The 15743-nt window shown below is 36.8% G+C and overlaps 2 protein-coding genes across 3 annotated transcripts; one reads left to right on the top strand and one right to left on the bottom strand.

Moving 5' to 3' along the window:
• The first annotated feature begins 594 nt into the window (after nucleotides 1–594).
• On the top strand, nucleotides 595–9818 carry LOC145222689 (uncharacterized). 2 transcript variants are annotated; one of them, XM_080088870.1, is made up of 21 exons: nucleotides 595–1037; nucleotides 2292–2504; nucleotides 2580–2715; nucleotides 2853–3032; nucleotides 3255–3475; nucleotides 3629–3797; nucleotides 3861–3953; nucleotides 4016–4113; nucleotides 4296–4401; nucleotides 4461–4552; nucleotides 5639–5720; nucleotides 5855–6033; nucleotides 6097–6283; nucleotides 6345–6520; nucleotides 6693–6917; nucleotides 7075–7205; nucleotides 7507–7724; nucleotides 7990–8210; nucleotides 8382–9110; nucleotides 9224–9335; nucleotides 9397–9818. In XM_080088870.1, exons 1-21 carry the CDS (start codon nucleotides 748–750, stop codon nucleotides 9499–9501), a joined length of 3963 nt encoding a protein of 1320 aa, XP_079944996.1. In that variant the 5' UTR covers nucleotides 595–747; the 3' UTR covers nucleotides 9502–9818. The 2 variants fall into 2 exon arrangements, with proteins under 2 accessions (XP_079944996.1, XP_079944997.1); XM_080088871.1 differs by lacking the exons at nucleotides 4296–4401; nucleotides 4461–4552.
• LOC145222692 (transmembrane protein 232-like) lies at nucleotides 7072–15733 on the bottom strand. The gene is made up of 15 exons (XM_080088873.1): nucleotides 15475–15733; nucleotides 15179–15371; nucleotides 15004–15109; nucleotides 14469–14626; nucleotides 14058–14276; nucleotides 13804–13961; nucleotides 13624–13720; nucleotides 13258–13484; nucleotides 12866–12956; nucleotides 12498–12755; nucleotides 12206–12337; nucleotides 11965–12056; nucleotides 11198–11395; nucleotides 10581–10704; nucleotides 7072–10372 (listed from the first exon to the last, which is right to left on the bottom strand). The coding sequence occupies exons 1-15, from the start codon at nucleotides 15525–15527 to the stop codon at nucleotides 10220–10222; spliced, it is 2259 nt and encodes a 752-aa protein (XP_079944999.1). The 5' UTR covers nucleotides 15528–15733; the 3' UTR covers nucleotides 7072–10219.
• Nucleotides 15734–15743: the final 10 nt, after the last annotated feature.

The raw sequence follows: 15743 nt of genomic DNA, 5'->3' as shown, positions 1-15743 counted from the left end.
ATGATTTTAGTTTAAGCAACAGGAACATGGTAAATAAATAAATAATTTTCCTGTTTTTAAGTGGAATTTACTGCTAACAATTTATAATCTTAAGTAATAGCAGTTTTTAAACTGTCAAGTCTGCGTCAGCCAATCTCCTTTGTTATTCAATTCATCAAATTACGGTACGCACTACGCAGTTAACGGTTTGTTAGGTATTCGCACGCATGATCGATCACAGTCGTTGAGGCCGGTAGACAGTTTTAGCGGTTTCTTCAATGTTTGTTTTGGGTTGTAATGTTGCAAACAATGGTTAATTTACGGTTATTGTCAGGTTACATAAATTCTGTAGTTAAACCGCATAGATTCATCGCTTATTGCATCTTAATAGTACCTTACACTGTGATAATCAACTGGGAAAACTGTATTACTGGAAAAAGTTTTTCAAACAAATCAACGAGATTTATTTGTTCCAAAAAGTCGTTTGTAACAGTTTTTTCAGGCATAATTAGTTCATTGATTTGTTGTTTATAGTGGAACATTAAGTTTGTTTTTAGTTTGAATAAAAATGATTTATTCAAAACACTTGGTTTAACACAAACGCTGTAAACTGTATAACATTTTATTTATAGACGCTGAAAATCGATTGAACTATGTGAAAGTGTGGTGATTAACCAACTGTTGTTCGAAAATTTTTCATTTCCGATTTGGAAATGTGGACAAACACATCTTACAGTTTATAATCTCAAACTTATTCACTGTTTTGTCATGTCTGGCAAAGATGAACAGCAGACTGATCTTCTTAAGAGAGATATGAAACTGGTTGCACAAAAGATGAAAATTAATAGCAAAGGAATGCTTCCATCTCCAGCCTCATCGAAAATACCAAAGTCTATTCAAAAACATGGAACATTTATTGTGGATAAATCAACAGTCAGAACCCCTTTAAGAAATGTTCACAATTCTGGTGTCAAGAAACAGACTCCAAATACATTGAAGAAAGGCATGCCAAGAAGGCGGAAGCTTATTCAAAGACCAGTGGGTTATACCTGGAACAGGTAAAGATACAACTATTTATCTTGGTGCAGTAATTCTTTTCTTATTATTGAAATCTCCTTTCAAGTAAAACGACCGCGACGATTCAGGGTCATTAAAATCAGATGAAGAAAATTCAGTGTGAAAAACCACTAAATCTGTCGCTATGTTTTATTTGTTTTATCAAAACAAATGCATTTCGCTATAAAAAGCATCATCAGTGTCTAAAAACAAAATAAAAAGCTTCTCCTCGCCTTTTTTTCGTGGTTTTTATCAGCGCCATACCTGCTGGTCTGCATTTGCAGTCCTGTAAGACAGAGGAAAGACTTTTTGTGGTTATTCTGGGGTTGCGTGTTGTTTGTATTTTTTGCTTTTATCCCGCTTTTTATTTTGTTTTTAGACACTGATGATGCTTTTTATAGCGAAATGCATTTGTTTTGATAAAACAAATAAAACATAGCGACAGATTTAGTGGTTTTTCACACTGAATTTTCTTCTTTATCTTGGTGCATTTATTATTTCCAAAACAGGGGTGCACAACCTGTGGTTGAACAATTAGGCATCAAAAACACTTTTTGTGCCAGTGAACATGTGTACTAAATAAGATGAACTGCGGTGGTGTATATATAGCGCTTTTGCCAGATATTTGACTTTTAAAACTACATTGAAAGGATTTATGGGGCTAAAAAGGTATACTCCAGATGAGAGTAGAGATTCGCCCAATACTTTCAGGCTTATTCCAGGCAAAATAATATAGACATCATAAAAATCAACAGTAGACTGGTTGGGAAATCGTTTAAGTAAATCTGAAGATAAAGTTAATCTGTATTTAACTGCACAAAAAATGGGTTCTAATGAGATAAATACCATTATTCTACAGCACACAGTCTTTTTATTATTATAAACAACAAACGTTGATACAGTGGCGAGTGTTAGTGAATATTAAACTTCTAAATTTAATCATTGCAGCAGATCCGGTATAACCAGTGTTTTTTTTAAGGTGTTTTGGGGGACCGAAACGGTCCCCCAAATTTCTCCAGCGGTTTCCCAAAATTTGAACTTGCAACTACAACTACAGTTTTTGGTATTTAAATGAAACACTTGCGGTCTCTTAAAACTACTTAGCAGTCACCCAAACCAAACCTTAAAAAAAACCTGGGTATAACGCCTTTAATAGGCTGGGCGCATTATGATTGCAGCAGATGAGATGATTTTGCAAGTTTACTTATGTTTGGATGTGGATCACAACTTATTAAAATGTTTACTTATGTTTTTAGGGGAGGTCGTTTGAAGGAAATCAGAATTCGAACACAAGCAAGAAAGTTCCTATTTCTGTGGAAAGCAAAGACTTTTGGAAGAATGACATTTTCTGAAGCTAGTGCTCATCACAAAAGAATGTTGGTTAAAAAGTATTTTAAAGAATGGAAAGCTGACTGGTGGGAAAAATGTGGAGAGTGGAGATTAAATGCTAAAGCTGATATTCATTTTAGGTTGGCGTTTATGTAATATTTGGCATGAACAGTTTTTACTTCTATTTCTCTGGTTGACAAAATGTATGTTTTAAGATTTAAGTGTTGCAACAAAGTTTGGCAGGACTGGATGAATTTTTGCAAAGCTCAACAAATTAAAAAAGAAAAAATGATTGTGGCTGATCACTATTATGCCTCAACCACTGGAACAAAGCACTTCACCAAATGGAAGGTATCTTGAGATCAATATATATCCACACATTTTTCAAAACAATTCCCTTTAGATTTATTAACATACTTATGCAAATTGCATTTTATTAAATGCTTGTTAGTCAACAAAATGTAGTTGAGTATTTGTTTTACCGACAGATGTACATCCAGTTGCGAAGAATGAAAAAGGCAATGTACAATCAAGCTTATGGTATAGCAGCTACTTCAAGAACCAAGCATGTATGGCAAGTATGGGTGGAAAAACAGAGACAGAACAAAAAGGACAGGGAAAACAGTCAGGTTGCTGCTTTGCATTGGGCCACTATGACCCAAAAAAGGGTAAGTTTTGTATACTTACAACACCACTACTACCTTATAATATGTTTAGTGTTTGTTACTTGTGTTTACATTTGGTGATTGAATAAAGAATTCAGAAAAACATTATATTTTCTAACTTATAAATTTGTGGAATTTGGAATTGCCATACAGTCATATAAATAAACCTTACATTTGCATAAGATCTGTGTGGGATGTGATATTCTGTAACATCATTTTTTCTAGATGTGGAAAACATGGAAGGACCACTTTTCTGCCCAGCTTGAATTTAAAGAAAAGAAAGAAATTGCAATTTCCCACTATGATACATTTCTCATGCGAGAAGCACTGAATGGATGGAGGCAATATATTTTGGAAAGAAGGCATAAGTCCAGGAGAGTTCGAAAGGCAATGAAATTTTATATAGTCAATCTAAAATATTACACTTTACTTCAATGGAAGCAAAGGTAAGTTTCCTGATTTAGATCTTGTCTTGTTCATTCCCTATCTGATGTTTTATGATTCTTTCTGGTTTCAAATAATGATGTTTGTACCTTGTTGTATGTAGTAGGTGAAATAGAATGTTCTAAATAAAAACACTGGAACTTTTGTTTTAACAGGTTTAGTGATAGATTGAACCATTACAAGAAAATGGAACTATGTTTAAGCCTTTCTGTTATGGTGACAAAGAGAAAATTTTTCTTGTATTGGATGCATTATGTTGATCTGATTAAAATGAAAAGAAGAAAAGAGGCTATGGCAAACATTCATGACAGAACAAGACTTCTGGTATTTAAAATACATTTTATGTTATGTTAGTAATACAGTCATATGCCAGAGTGTTTTTTGTAGAAACTTGGAATTGCTGCATTATCAACCAACGTGACACATCAAGTTTGGAAGATTGAAAACAAGTCTAAAGCTCTTCTGTTTTATAAATTTAAGGTAACACCATGTATCATGACAGATGGTTTGTAAATACTTTTTGGTTTGAATTTGTTTTTTAGCTGGTTGAAATTTCTTGGATAACTTGGAAAAATAAAATGGAAAGGCAAGAAGAGACAGATCTTCAAGAGCTGACTTTGATTGCAAGGGAACATTATCGGTAACATTTCTAAGTACTTTATGTTTTCAGATTATATTAACCAAATAACCATATTGGAAGTGCTTTTCTGTGCCAAATAAGTTTTTGACAAAAAAACCTTACAACTAATAATAATAAGAGCAAGCAGTCAGTTTACACTCTATACCTAAATTTTATTTTTTATCACATCATTGCATTTGCAGTGTTGCATTGCAAAAAATGGGCTTCTTAGGATTTATATCTAATTGGAGAAAACAAAAGGTATTCAAGCAAAAGTTTGTCAAAGCTGAAGCCCAGTTCATGGTCAAGGTATTTTAATGTTATCTCTTAAAATTAGAAGATAATGTAAAATTATAAAAAACTTGCAGGCTCTCCCAAAATATTTTTCACAGTGGAAAAAATATGTTGAAAGTGCCAGAAAAGTAAACAAAATGAAAAGACTTTCAACCACGTTTCACAGGTACATAATTCACACATAATTCACACAGTTCTGGTGTTAATGCATGTACTGAAGATCTGCTGTTAATGGTACTGGAAACAACTAAACTAGTAAAAAGAGAAAACACAACAACTTTAAAGTAACACAAGATGTTTTATTCCACAATTAACTTTTTTCATATAAATTGGAAAAAATCACTGAGGAACAGTGTTGGTTGCCAAATAAACAGGTTTGAAACAAAAATTAAATAATGTTTTAATTGCTTTGTGTTTTCAATGCATCTTGTCTTGGAAAATGCCACATGGCAGGTGGTTCTTTGCGATACTCCCACACATTTGTCCTGTTACCGAGAACCACTTTTTGTCGATGAATTTCTTGTTGAACCAATTCTTTTCCAGCTTCTGCGTTTTGGTGTTTTGTCCACAATAGGCAATTTTCATAATCTAGTTTCCACTGCTTGCAGTCAACTACTTGATCAGTTGAGCAGTAAATGCGATTAAGTTTGCTGAACACACTGGTGCAATCTTTGTATTCTGCTTTGTATTCTTCACATGGCCGTATAAGAACTTCCTGCCCCTTTTCAACCATACTTAACAAAACGATCTGCCCAGATTATACCTGGTGATAAAACTGTTTTTATTGAGAAACGACAAAACATTATTAAAAGAAAATTAGAGCCAATAAGCGGAATTCAAACTAAAAAGTGAGAAACAAACCCTACCTATTTAAGATAAACATGTCCTCACAAATGTGTTTAGCACAAAATTGAACAAAACTGACCGCATGCCATACTACGGACCACTAGAGTTTCAAACAGCAGGATTACTCAAAAACAATGTTCCTCGTCAATTTATTGTTTTCCAAACGTATAAAAACAAATAAAATCAATTTAGTTTTCTAAGATATTTTGGTGCTCAGCATAATACACGGACAAAAGAAAAGCGTTTAACTGCAAAATTTTGCGCTCGGTTGTAATGGATTATTTATACAAAAAAATCCCCTAAAGAAAAACCGTTTATTTTTTCGCCTGGCAGTTTTGCAAAGCAAAGCTGGCTTTTGGAAAACTACTTTGATAGGTGACTTGCAACATGTTATTTACATTTTTAGTGATGTTTTATTGTCCAAACATTTTTATCAATGGTGGAATCGATTTGATCAATCAAAAGAAACGAGAACGTTGGAAAAGATGGTAAGTGTTTTAGTAAAAAAAGGTTTTGAACAGTTTTTAACATTTTTGGAACTATTCCGTTTATAATAAATATAGTAAAGTTGTTTTGTGGTTATAGCATTTGTTTGCATGGACCAAATGTTTTTGTATTGCAGGCCATACTGCACTACAAAGAGACCACTTTACGGACATGTGTTGAAATTTGGCACTCATGCACATGTCAGATTTTGTCAACTAACAAAAAAGATGCGATTGCAAGAGTTCACTACAGAAAAGCATTACTATGCAGTACAGTTAGATGCTGGAAATCATACACAAAAAGTTGCAGAGAAAAGTATTTTTAACCTCTTTATTTTGTGTATATTGTAATAAGGTAAACTGGTACGTACTTGTGCAGAGAAAAGAAATTTCAATATGCCGCATCGTACCACTACAATAGCCAGTTGGCTGGTGTCTGGTTGTCATGGCGACAGTACATAGAAAACCAAAGGGATAAACATGTGAAGTTTACCTTGGCTGTGACATTCCACTCCAAAACAGTAACTAACAAACACTGGGAAGCATGGATGAAATATATTGCTATGGTAAGTTATTCTTGTTTGTGTTAATTTTGTACTTTGTTTCCAATTGTTTTGCTTGCTATAGGTGAAGCAGTCTAAGGCTGTGGCAAGTACAAAATTACGATTGCATCAAGTGAGCACAAAAAGGATTGCATTTGATGCTTGGAGATCTGGTGTTGCATTGTTGAGAAAAGAGCAAATTCAAAAAGTTCAGGCACTTTGCCACAGAAATCAGTTTTTATCAAATCTTGTTTTTCAAAAGTAAGACTTGTAAATTAATTTTATGACTCTTTTGCTGCCTTTTGAGTAAACTTTAATGATTTTCTGTTTAACTAACTTTAACCTAACAAAAATCTTTGTCAAGACTAGGTTCCGCTTATAGTGTGTAAAAAAAACCTTTATTTGTGTGTAATTTGAAATCTTATGTTTTCAGATGGAGGGATTGGTCGACTGTGCATTATTACAAAAAGCAACAAAGCCAGGAGAGAGTAGACAATGCTGTTCAATTCTTAAACCGATGTAAACTTCAAAGATTCTTTAAAGACTGGAAATCTGCCACAGAAATCGCAAAACATAACAAAGTTTTAGTTGAACGTGCCAGTCAACATCACAATAGAAAAGTTTCTGCAGTTTCTTTTCAGGCATGGATTCTTTTCAGGTGTGTCCATCAGTTCTTCTAAATATTCAATATAAGAGTAGACTCATCTTGTTTGAAGTAATACACAGTACTGCTTTGGTAGTAGATCTACTATGTGTAAAATAAAAACAACAACTTTGGCTTCTGTTTTATTCATAATACTGTCATATTGCAACAGGTACATCAAACTTAAAAAAGCTCTTATGATGAGACAAGCTAACTACTTGTGTATGCAAAATCTTCTGAAGAAAAGCTTTAATCAGTGGCAAGTTGCACTCGTAGACAAACATGAAGAAGAAGTTAAAACTGGTAATCTAGAAGTTTTGTAATAACATTGTTTGTCACACTTAACTTGCATAATAATCTTGTAGCAACACACTAAACTCCGAATTGCAGTTTCCGAATTGTGATTGGTGCACCAATAGATCTGTTTGACATTGTTTATTTATCCAATAATACCTTTAGGTTGTAGTGTAGCCTATTTTGTGAAAATATGTGGTATGTAAAAAGTTTGGGATTCGTGTAACGAATACACAGCTTCCAATCGTGTGACTGTTGAGTTTTCTGGTAACTGCGATCCTGACCCATTAAACTTTCAAATTCCTATCAGGTGATGCACTATGGCATTGGGCGCTCACACTCCAAGCGAAGTGCTTTGACCAATGGCGTGAATACAATGTGGAACGAAAACGAAAAAGGGCGCGGTATGCTGATGCAATGGACCGGAGACGATACCTTAAGTTAAGAGAGGGCTGTAAGCAAATGCTTCAGTATCACAGTGAGAAATTGAGAATACGAACGAAACAAGATGCCATTAAACAAGCTCAGGTTAGAAAAAAAAAACTAAAATTTTGTTTTTTTGGAAAAAAAACTCGTCTGATTTACTACTGGTATATGATTTGAGGCAAGCTTTTCGTTTTAAACAATTACTCTTAAACATGGTCTTATTTAAAAAGATCGTCTGGCTTTAAAGAACGTGGTTTTTACGTTTTCATGCACATATGTTTGTACAAAAGCTAAGATTCTGTTCATAAAAAAACTTTTCCAATCTTCCCTGTACATAGAAATGATAAAAGTTTTGATAACCACGCAGATTCGGTTTGGTGCTTATCACTTGGCGTGGAAATATGGAAAAATATGGATCGAGAAAGTACGCAATCGTCTGCAAAACGCGGAACCAACGCCTGATTTCCGCTTTGATCATAAAGAGTATCTCCCATCCAGCAACCTTCGTTCCCACACATCAGTCAACCTGCATCCCTGGATTCCGCGACCCTTTGAGGTGATTGAGCGCACCACGTTTGAAACAGAAAGGTAAATTGAACACTGTCGGCAAAAAACATCATTTTTTATTTGATGACTAACTTTTAACTTAATATTTGTCTATACTTTTGGTAAATTGGCGGGATAGAGCCATGGTATTGGTAAGTCAGACAACTTTTCACGCAAATGAAACGTTATTACTCTTATTGCGTTTAATTGCAGTATACCCATGAGCACACATCGTCCAGCTCCCAGACTTCCACAGTTCCTTAATGACTCACTGCAACGCGAAGGGATTTATGTTCCTGTAGTAAGCACATGCACAACTCATGATTACCCGCATTCACCAGAACGTGACCATCACTTACAATTAGAAAAGCCCTCAACTCAATTACCCATTCAGTCTTTTCCTACCACTCCTGAAAGTTCTCCACCTAAGCAAGTTGCCATTTCACCTAATACTGTGCCTGGTTTGATACCAATTGTGTCCTGTGATCTGGGACCGTCGCAAGCCAAAATATACCAACCTTGCCAAAACCACAGTTACCAGCCAGCTACCAGTGCAGACCAGATGGGAATGGTGTTACTTCCTCCATCTGCGTTCACTGTAAACACTCAAGAGGATGTAACGCCACCAGCATCCAGTTTAGGTTCCCCGCTACCGCCCAAACCTCATTGTCTTGACCTATCACCGTCCATGCAAACCCATGACAACCTTCGACCGCCGGAACATCTGGTATCCCAGTGCGATCGGTCGCAAGACGTTGAAGTTGGTCAGGTTCCTGTGTCTTCTCCTGACCCCAGACGAGACGTGCCTCACATTGATGACATGGAAAGGAGTCCGGCATCACAGACTTTTATTGCTTCGCCGTCACGTGATCCGGTAAAGGACGAGTTGGTGAAGATCCACGGAAGATTAAAGGAGTTTCAGGAGTTGAAGAATCGCCTTAAGTAAGCCAAATCTTTCTGTGTGTTTTTTCTTGGTACAACTTGGATCCGTTTCACTCTTTATTAGGAATGTTATTTATTCTTGGAATTTAACGAGCGTGTAATTGCGTTAACAGAGTTTTAAAACAACAAAAGATCGTGCTTGAGAGTTGGTTGGATGATAACTTGTCCTCGACAGCGGTGTCTGCATCCCTAGACATAAGCTCTGTTGGAGACGAAATTAACCAGGTGGGTGGTAGAAAAACATGTCGTTTAAAAATATGAATACTTAAATCGCATATTTCGCCAGGTCCAAGACGAAATAGATAACGTCACAGCGGATTTAACCCACCGAAAACCGGAAGTAGAAAGACTCGCTTTAAGAATTCGTGTGCTTTGTTCCCAGCCCACGTGACATTAGTTGATGTAGAGATTTTACATATTTCCTTATTTTGGAAAACCTTATGGTAATGTTTATTGTAAAAGTAGTTGAAACTGATGCTAACTAAAGCGTTCGAAACAATCCTTAAAAGCCGAACAATCCATTCTTTACATGTGTTTTATATCTTAAGACCTTTGCAACTCTTTGACGTTTTTCTTTTTTCACAACGATGTGTGTACAGTGTCCAAGTTTCAGTTTAGCTGTTCATTTCTTTAGTTTTTTACGAATAAACGTTGTGTCTACCTTTAAAATAATATTCACCCAGTGCCATCTTCCTTGCGGGAACTGTTGGTAGTGTTAAAATTGCGTGTCGATGCGTTTAGCGTGCTGCGTTCATATATTGCGAATGTTTTGTATTTTGCCGTGAAGTGCTGTTTGAAATATACTGTATAACTACGATTTGTGCAAAGATCGTTTCATGAATAGACGGTTGAGAAAAATTTCAAAGTGGAAGTTGTAAACATAATTTTTACTCCCAAGCTTTGGACTGAATTATTTCTCCAGATTATTAGTAATCAACAACATTCGTCTCGAGGCCAATCACCTACAAAACACTGGAAGAGTATGTCTTGAAAAAATATGTACGAGTCTCGTATATTAAAAAGAAACAAAACAGGTAAAACTAGGCAAAGTTAACGCAGAACAAACGAGCACGGAAAAATCGAGCGAAAATATGTTACTTGCGATACTGTCACTCTTCAGATGAAACGACCTGGTAAGGCAGAAGACCAGCAGTAGCTCGACCCTTTAACTTATTTTGTCTTTTTCTAATTTTCTCCTCTTCGGCTCGCTCTTCCATTTTTTGCTTAATTTGCAAATCTTGAAGCATTTGTTCTTCCTCCTCCTGCATCCACACACAAGCCCGGTTTATTTAGTAAAACCCATAAAGTTTTTGAAATGTAGTGATCAACACATTTTGCGTGAACGAGTACTTCGTATAAGTTTGTACAAAAAGCAAGAATTGCGATTGGTTCAAAACCTCAATGGCTTGATTGGAGTTACTATCAAGTAGTACTTTACCTCAAAGCAAAATTATGAGGACATTAACTCACTTTCTGTGCCTGCACCATGTCTTTTCTCCACTGGTCCGCAACCACACGCGTTAAGTCTAAGCTGGTCCGAGTCTTAAAATCGGGGATGCAGCGTTCGCTGGTCGTATGAACTGCAATGTCTTCTCTGCATACAAAGATAAAGTTATTCTAAGTCTTTTTTTTTCACGGGGTTCGAACCCAGGACACTCCCGGGGACGAATCCCGATCAAGATTTTTTTTATGTCTGTATGTGGGTCAGGCGCGCCAGACCATTCGGCCAAGTTCCTGCCCAAGTTATTCTAAGTCTTGAAAAACAAAGTTATTGGGCTTTTTATAGCGCCACCTATTTACATTGCGGTTATTTAACTAAGTTTTGTCTGTACACTAGACCAGGGCTTCTCAAACTGTGGGTCGCGGAATATAATTTTGACATCATGCGCTATTATGACATTGTCACATTAAATGGTATACGTGCGTAAATTTATGGTTTAAGCACCATTCACGTGTATAGGCTACACCCATCAAGGGGTCACGTAGAAATTTCTTTTCTAAAATCGGGTCGCAGAACAAGAAAGTTTGAGAAGCCCTGCACTACACTAAAGAAACACATTAACGTACTTTGATTCTGGCAGGTTTACCTTATCGTCGGTCTGTTAACTTGCGCCTTTTTGGGTGATGGAGTTTTTCCCCTAGGACTTGGAGTCGTCCTGGGTTCGTGTCGTTTGGGTGAACTGGCGGGGGTTGGTGTAGGGGACGTCTGAGGAGGTTTACTGGGGCTTTGTGGTGTAGTGACGATATACGATTCGCTTAAGCCGTGCGCAATACGTGACCAAATACTGCAAAAAGAAGTTAGGCTATAGGTAACATTCTAAAAAATGTTCTCATTTAGAGATTATTTATCCGAAACACCATTTCTTTTTTTGGGATAGCACAGCTTACCAATTATGATCATAATGCTTTAAACTTAAAGGCACGAATACTTAGGGGCAGGGCTACTCAAATCGGGTCCAGATCCGGACCTTTGAGGCGTTGGATGTGGACCTTGACGGATTACATTCACTATCATTTGTGAGTTAACTGCTTAATAATAGCTATGTAGCAACTGGGGTCCGCAAAAAGATTGATCTGCGAGGAGCCTAAAGTCTTGCAAAAAAATTAGTTCAGATTGTCGAGCTGTTACGTACAAATGGGCGATTATTTCACTATACAAACGGCTCCCCATTAGCTATGACCAAAATTGGCTGGGACATGCTTCTTTTGTATTTCTGACAAAAGTGTCCGGACCTTTGGTATTTTTTATCTTTTCAATCTGGACCTTTGACAAAACTAATCGAGTAGCCCTGCTTTAGGGTATCGTACACGAAATCGTATCTGCACATACACAAATTAGGTGCTTCCTGCTTACCTCATTCGACGTTTGCTGTCCCAACTTTGTAACGTTTCAACCTGACCGACTCGAATTGCTTCCAAAACACGATCTTCGGTGACAGCGCATTCCTATAAAAAGTATCATTCATAGCAATGACATTTATCACTCGAAGCAACATTTCCTTTGTGTATCTAACTTAACAATAATCTGAAGTTGTTTTAAAAAAAAGACACGAGAAGTTGATGATAAAACATCTTGGTCCAACTGTAAGACTAACCTGTAGCGCCGTGACCAGGGACCATGCAGCTGATCGCATTCCATCCCGTTCCTTGTTTCCATGTAAACTGTGAATCAGTTTAATAAGGCCCGACACAGCGCCGTACCGCACTTTCCAAGTCCATTCGTATTTCTGCAAACACACACACATTCAAAAGATACATAAAACAGGTTGGTTGTGTGAGAAGCATACCATAAAAATACATTTGGATATGTTGCAGCGTGCAAATTGCGAGAGAAATGGACTAAACAATTTCAAATCAAGTGTATACGGTCACCAGGCGACGTATTACCTGCATGTACGCAGCTATATCCACAGTGGCTGCTGGTCCCCTATATTCCAGTAGATCAACAAGACCACAGCTTTCAGCACATGGGTTGGCAGCACCAGCACGAAACGTCGTGACGTCAGCATCCTGCCATTTGCCCAGGAGCGCCATCTTCTGGATATAGGACGACGATCCGTTGAGGCAAATGTCGGCAAGCACTTGTGTGTATTGGTACACAGTTTCCCAGCACCAAGACCCAGCTCCAGAAAGAGGCTGGTTTACCTAAAAAGTAAAACATCATAACTAACTTGTTAGTGAAACAATTTTGCTAAACAGTTTGTTCACATGGTATGCTATAGGTCAGGTTTCTGTTAGATTGAAGTATGACATACCATTTGCGGTCGGTTCAGATTGATGGCCTTTGATTTGGAGGTTTCAAGTTGTGATGCAGTGGTGTTTCTTGTCGTCGCAGTGGATACGAGTCTAAACATACCAAAATGTCAACAAAGTGGTACCTGCACAAGTGTCCGGGTTCTAATCCTGTGTCGGCATGTTTTTTTTTTTTTAGAATTTAACCTTGAGCAAAAGTGTCCAAACCCAGTGGATTGACTGACCAACAACATTCCCAATCCCCAAAAAGTCAAAAAAATCAAAGATCAATGCACAAACACGCACTTAGTTGCAAACACTTCATAGCATGAAGTAAATATTTAGCTGAAGTAAGGTTTCAGAATTGGAGACAGCATCAAATTACTGCAATAGGTGTAGAACGTGGTTTACTTACTTGCTTGTGGCTGGTTTTTGTTTGTCAGTATTTTGTTCGGTTTTTAACGGCGACTTTATCAAATTGTCAAAGTCGGAAACCAGTCCATCGATCTCAGCCTGGAACTTCTCATCCACGTGAGGTTGGGCTGAGTTTGTCGTTTGTTGCGTGTTGGGGACAGTTTCAGTGTTTGTTGAAGGAAAGTGATTCACTGCAGATTGTACAATCCCGTCTGTGCTGATAGATACCTGAAAAAAAGTGTTTTATTCTATAAATTGTTACTAACGAAACATTTACTTACCAAAACTTACCAACGAAACATTTACATACCAAAGATTAAATATTCTACATGTACTAAAACTTTGCATAATTTAATAACATGCTTACCTGAACACCTCGAGCTAAGTCCTGCAAGGCTTTGCAAACTGCTGGTTCTAATTTAGCTGCTTCACCCAGTAGGGAAATTGATAGGTAGCCATTTATCCTGTAACAATATGTTACTGTGCATTTTCTAATCCTGGTATAATGCTGTTCTTTCAAAATACGGGTTGTTTAAGATTTACTCACCAATCCTGGTCTTTCAGTTCATGAGAAGCAAGAATCATTGCCATGATTGCCTTTTTTAAACCAATTTTTGTTGTTGAAGTGCATCTCCACACACAAAGAGCTCGGTAGACACATGCGGCCAAACCAGGAACAGATTCACTCACACGATCAGCTTCTTGCTAAAAAACATTTTTTCCAAGTTCTAGACATATGTATGAACAATGCCAAGTGTAAATGGTTGTTTATTATTATCACTAGAAAACAAGTATTCTTACAGCATTTCCCTTAACCGCAGCATATGGTCCAATGACAATTTCTCCCACTCGACTGACAAATCTCAATGATAACCATATTCCTGGGTAGGATTTGTAGAGCATTTGTTGGTCTTTAATCCCATCAATATACACATGCAACCTTGTTTTGAACTCTGCCAAACCTCGAAGATGCCCAGACAGATGATGGAATAACAATCTTGCAAACACCAACTGGCCCATCTGGGTAAAAGTGTACATTTGCTATTAATTTTGCAAGTTAAATTCATATAAGTTACACCATATAATAAAAAAAACATTACAATCTCAAACAGTACTTAATTATATATGACAAGTACATGTTTATTCCAGTTCTTATTTAAATATTGTGTATAGTATCTGATTAAATTATTACAATATGACAACATCACTTACTTTTAAAAGTTTAACCTCTGACCCTCTTAGATGTGGTTGTTTCAAAGCATCTGTCCTTAGCCAGTATAGTGTGCTTTCAGCCAGAAAGAAGAGAGTTGGAATGTTGTCTTCTGCCAGTGGTGCTTGGTCCAGCGATGTGCACAAAATGGTAAAACAATCTAAAATAGGAATCAAGTTTTCACCATAAGTAGGTTGTATTAATCAGATTTTGGACCTCAAAAATATTCAGCAATTTATAAACTTTGGAGGTAGATAAATAAGCTGTTGCTGCCAGGCATAATGTATAAACAAGTATTGCTCTTTGAGCAGTTTTACAACAAATGATCGACATTTTGACATCCCATACAAGATGACTTCATCAAGATAATGTGACATCTTTAAAGACACATTTGCGACAAAGCCACAAAAGCATCGAAACACAAAAAACGGCGATTAAAAACTCACACAAACAGAGTGATGAAACATATAGTTCAATGGTGTAAAAGTAGTGGTGTATATTCTTGAAGATTTTTTTATTTGCTTAGACAAAACCCACCTTCTTGCAGTTTTCCTTTGCACTGAGCAAGAACAGCAAGTTCAGACCAGCCCAATGGAAGATCAACATGATTTCCTTCACCACAAGTTGGCAAGCCACATCTTCTCTAAAGTATATATTTATATATTAGACATTTACAAAAAACATGCACAAAAATGCTCATAATACTGTTTACTTTTGCTCTTTCTAGCATTTTCATAGCTTTATCTTGAAGAATTTCCTTTTCTTTGAGTCCTGCCAAATTGTACTTTTGTACAAATTTCTCAGAGACCTCCAGTGGGTTCTTTTGACTGGGAACATGACCATCAGTGGATTTGCCTTCATCATAAGCTTGGCGAATAAGACGTTCTTGTAGTTCTAATCTTTGGCTGCAATCATACAAAAAATTAGTCTTTTTATTTAAATATAGAAAAAAACTAGTAATTTAACGGGGCAAATTGGCACAATAGCACCACTACCTTATAGCTTTACCTTTGTGAAATGATACCAAATTTATGAACTACGGGGACTTTCAAAACAGGCATGTTTGCTCTGGTTTAGGAGGTCATATGTGTCAAGAACCAATCCAGATGTTGGATGATCACACTCCTTCGTTATTTCCTCTGCCGAATCAGCGTCCATACCAACAATAAGAACGGTGGAAACATTAAATGTGCCGTTTGAGGTACATAAAGGCGTTGCTAAGTAGTGTTAAAACAACTCATCCTGAAAAAACACTTCCATATTAAAAACTCATGTAG

This window comes from Phallusia mammillata, chromosome 4 (assembly GCF_965637545.1).
Source record: "Phallusia mammillata chromosome 4, kaPhaMamm4.hap1.1, whole genome shotgun sequence".
In the NCBI taxonomy this organism is placed as follows: Eukaryota; Metazoa; Chordata; class Ascidiacea; order Phlebobranchia; family Ascidiidae; genus Phallusia; species Phallusia mammillata.
This window is presented reverse-complemented; position numbering and strand designations above follow the sequence as displayed.

Coding starts and splice junctions, on each gene's coding strand:
- LOC145222692 (XM_080088873.1), bottom strand. CDS start 15,527: ATGCCTGTTTTGAAAGTCCCCGTAGTTCATAAATTTGGTATCATTTCA. Junction 14,277..14,468: donor CAGAGGTTAAACTTTTAAAA/GTAAGTGATGTT, acceptor ACTTTTACCCAG/ATGGGCCAGTTGGTGTTTGC. Junction 11,396..11,964: donor GACAGCAAACGTCGAATGAG/GTAAGCAGGAAG, acceptor TTCTTTTTGCAG/TATTTGGTCACGTATTGCGC.
- LOC145222689 (XM_080088870.1), top strand. CDS start 748: ATGTCTGGCAAAGATGAACAGCAGACTGATCTTCTTAAGAGAGATATG. Junction 3,033..3,254: donor CCACTATGACCCAAAAAAGG/GTAAGTTTTGTA, acceptor CATTTTTTCTAG/ATGTGGAAAACATGGAAGGA. Junction 6,918..7,074: donor CAGGCATGGATTCTTTTCAG/GTGTGTCCATCA, acceptor ATATTGCAACAG/GTACATCAAACTTAAAAAAG.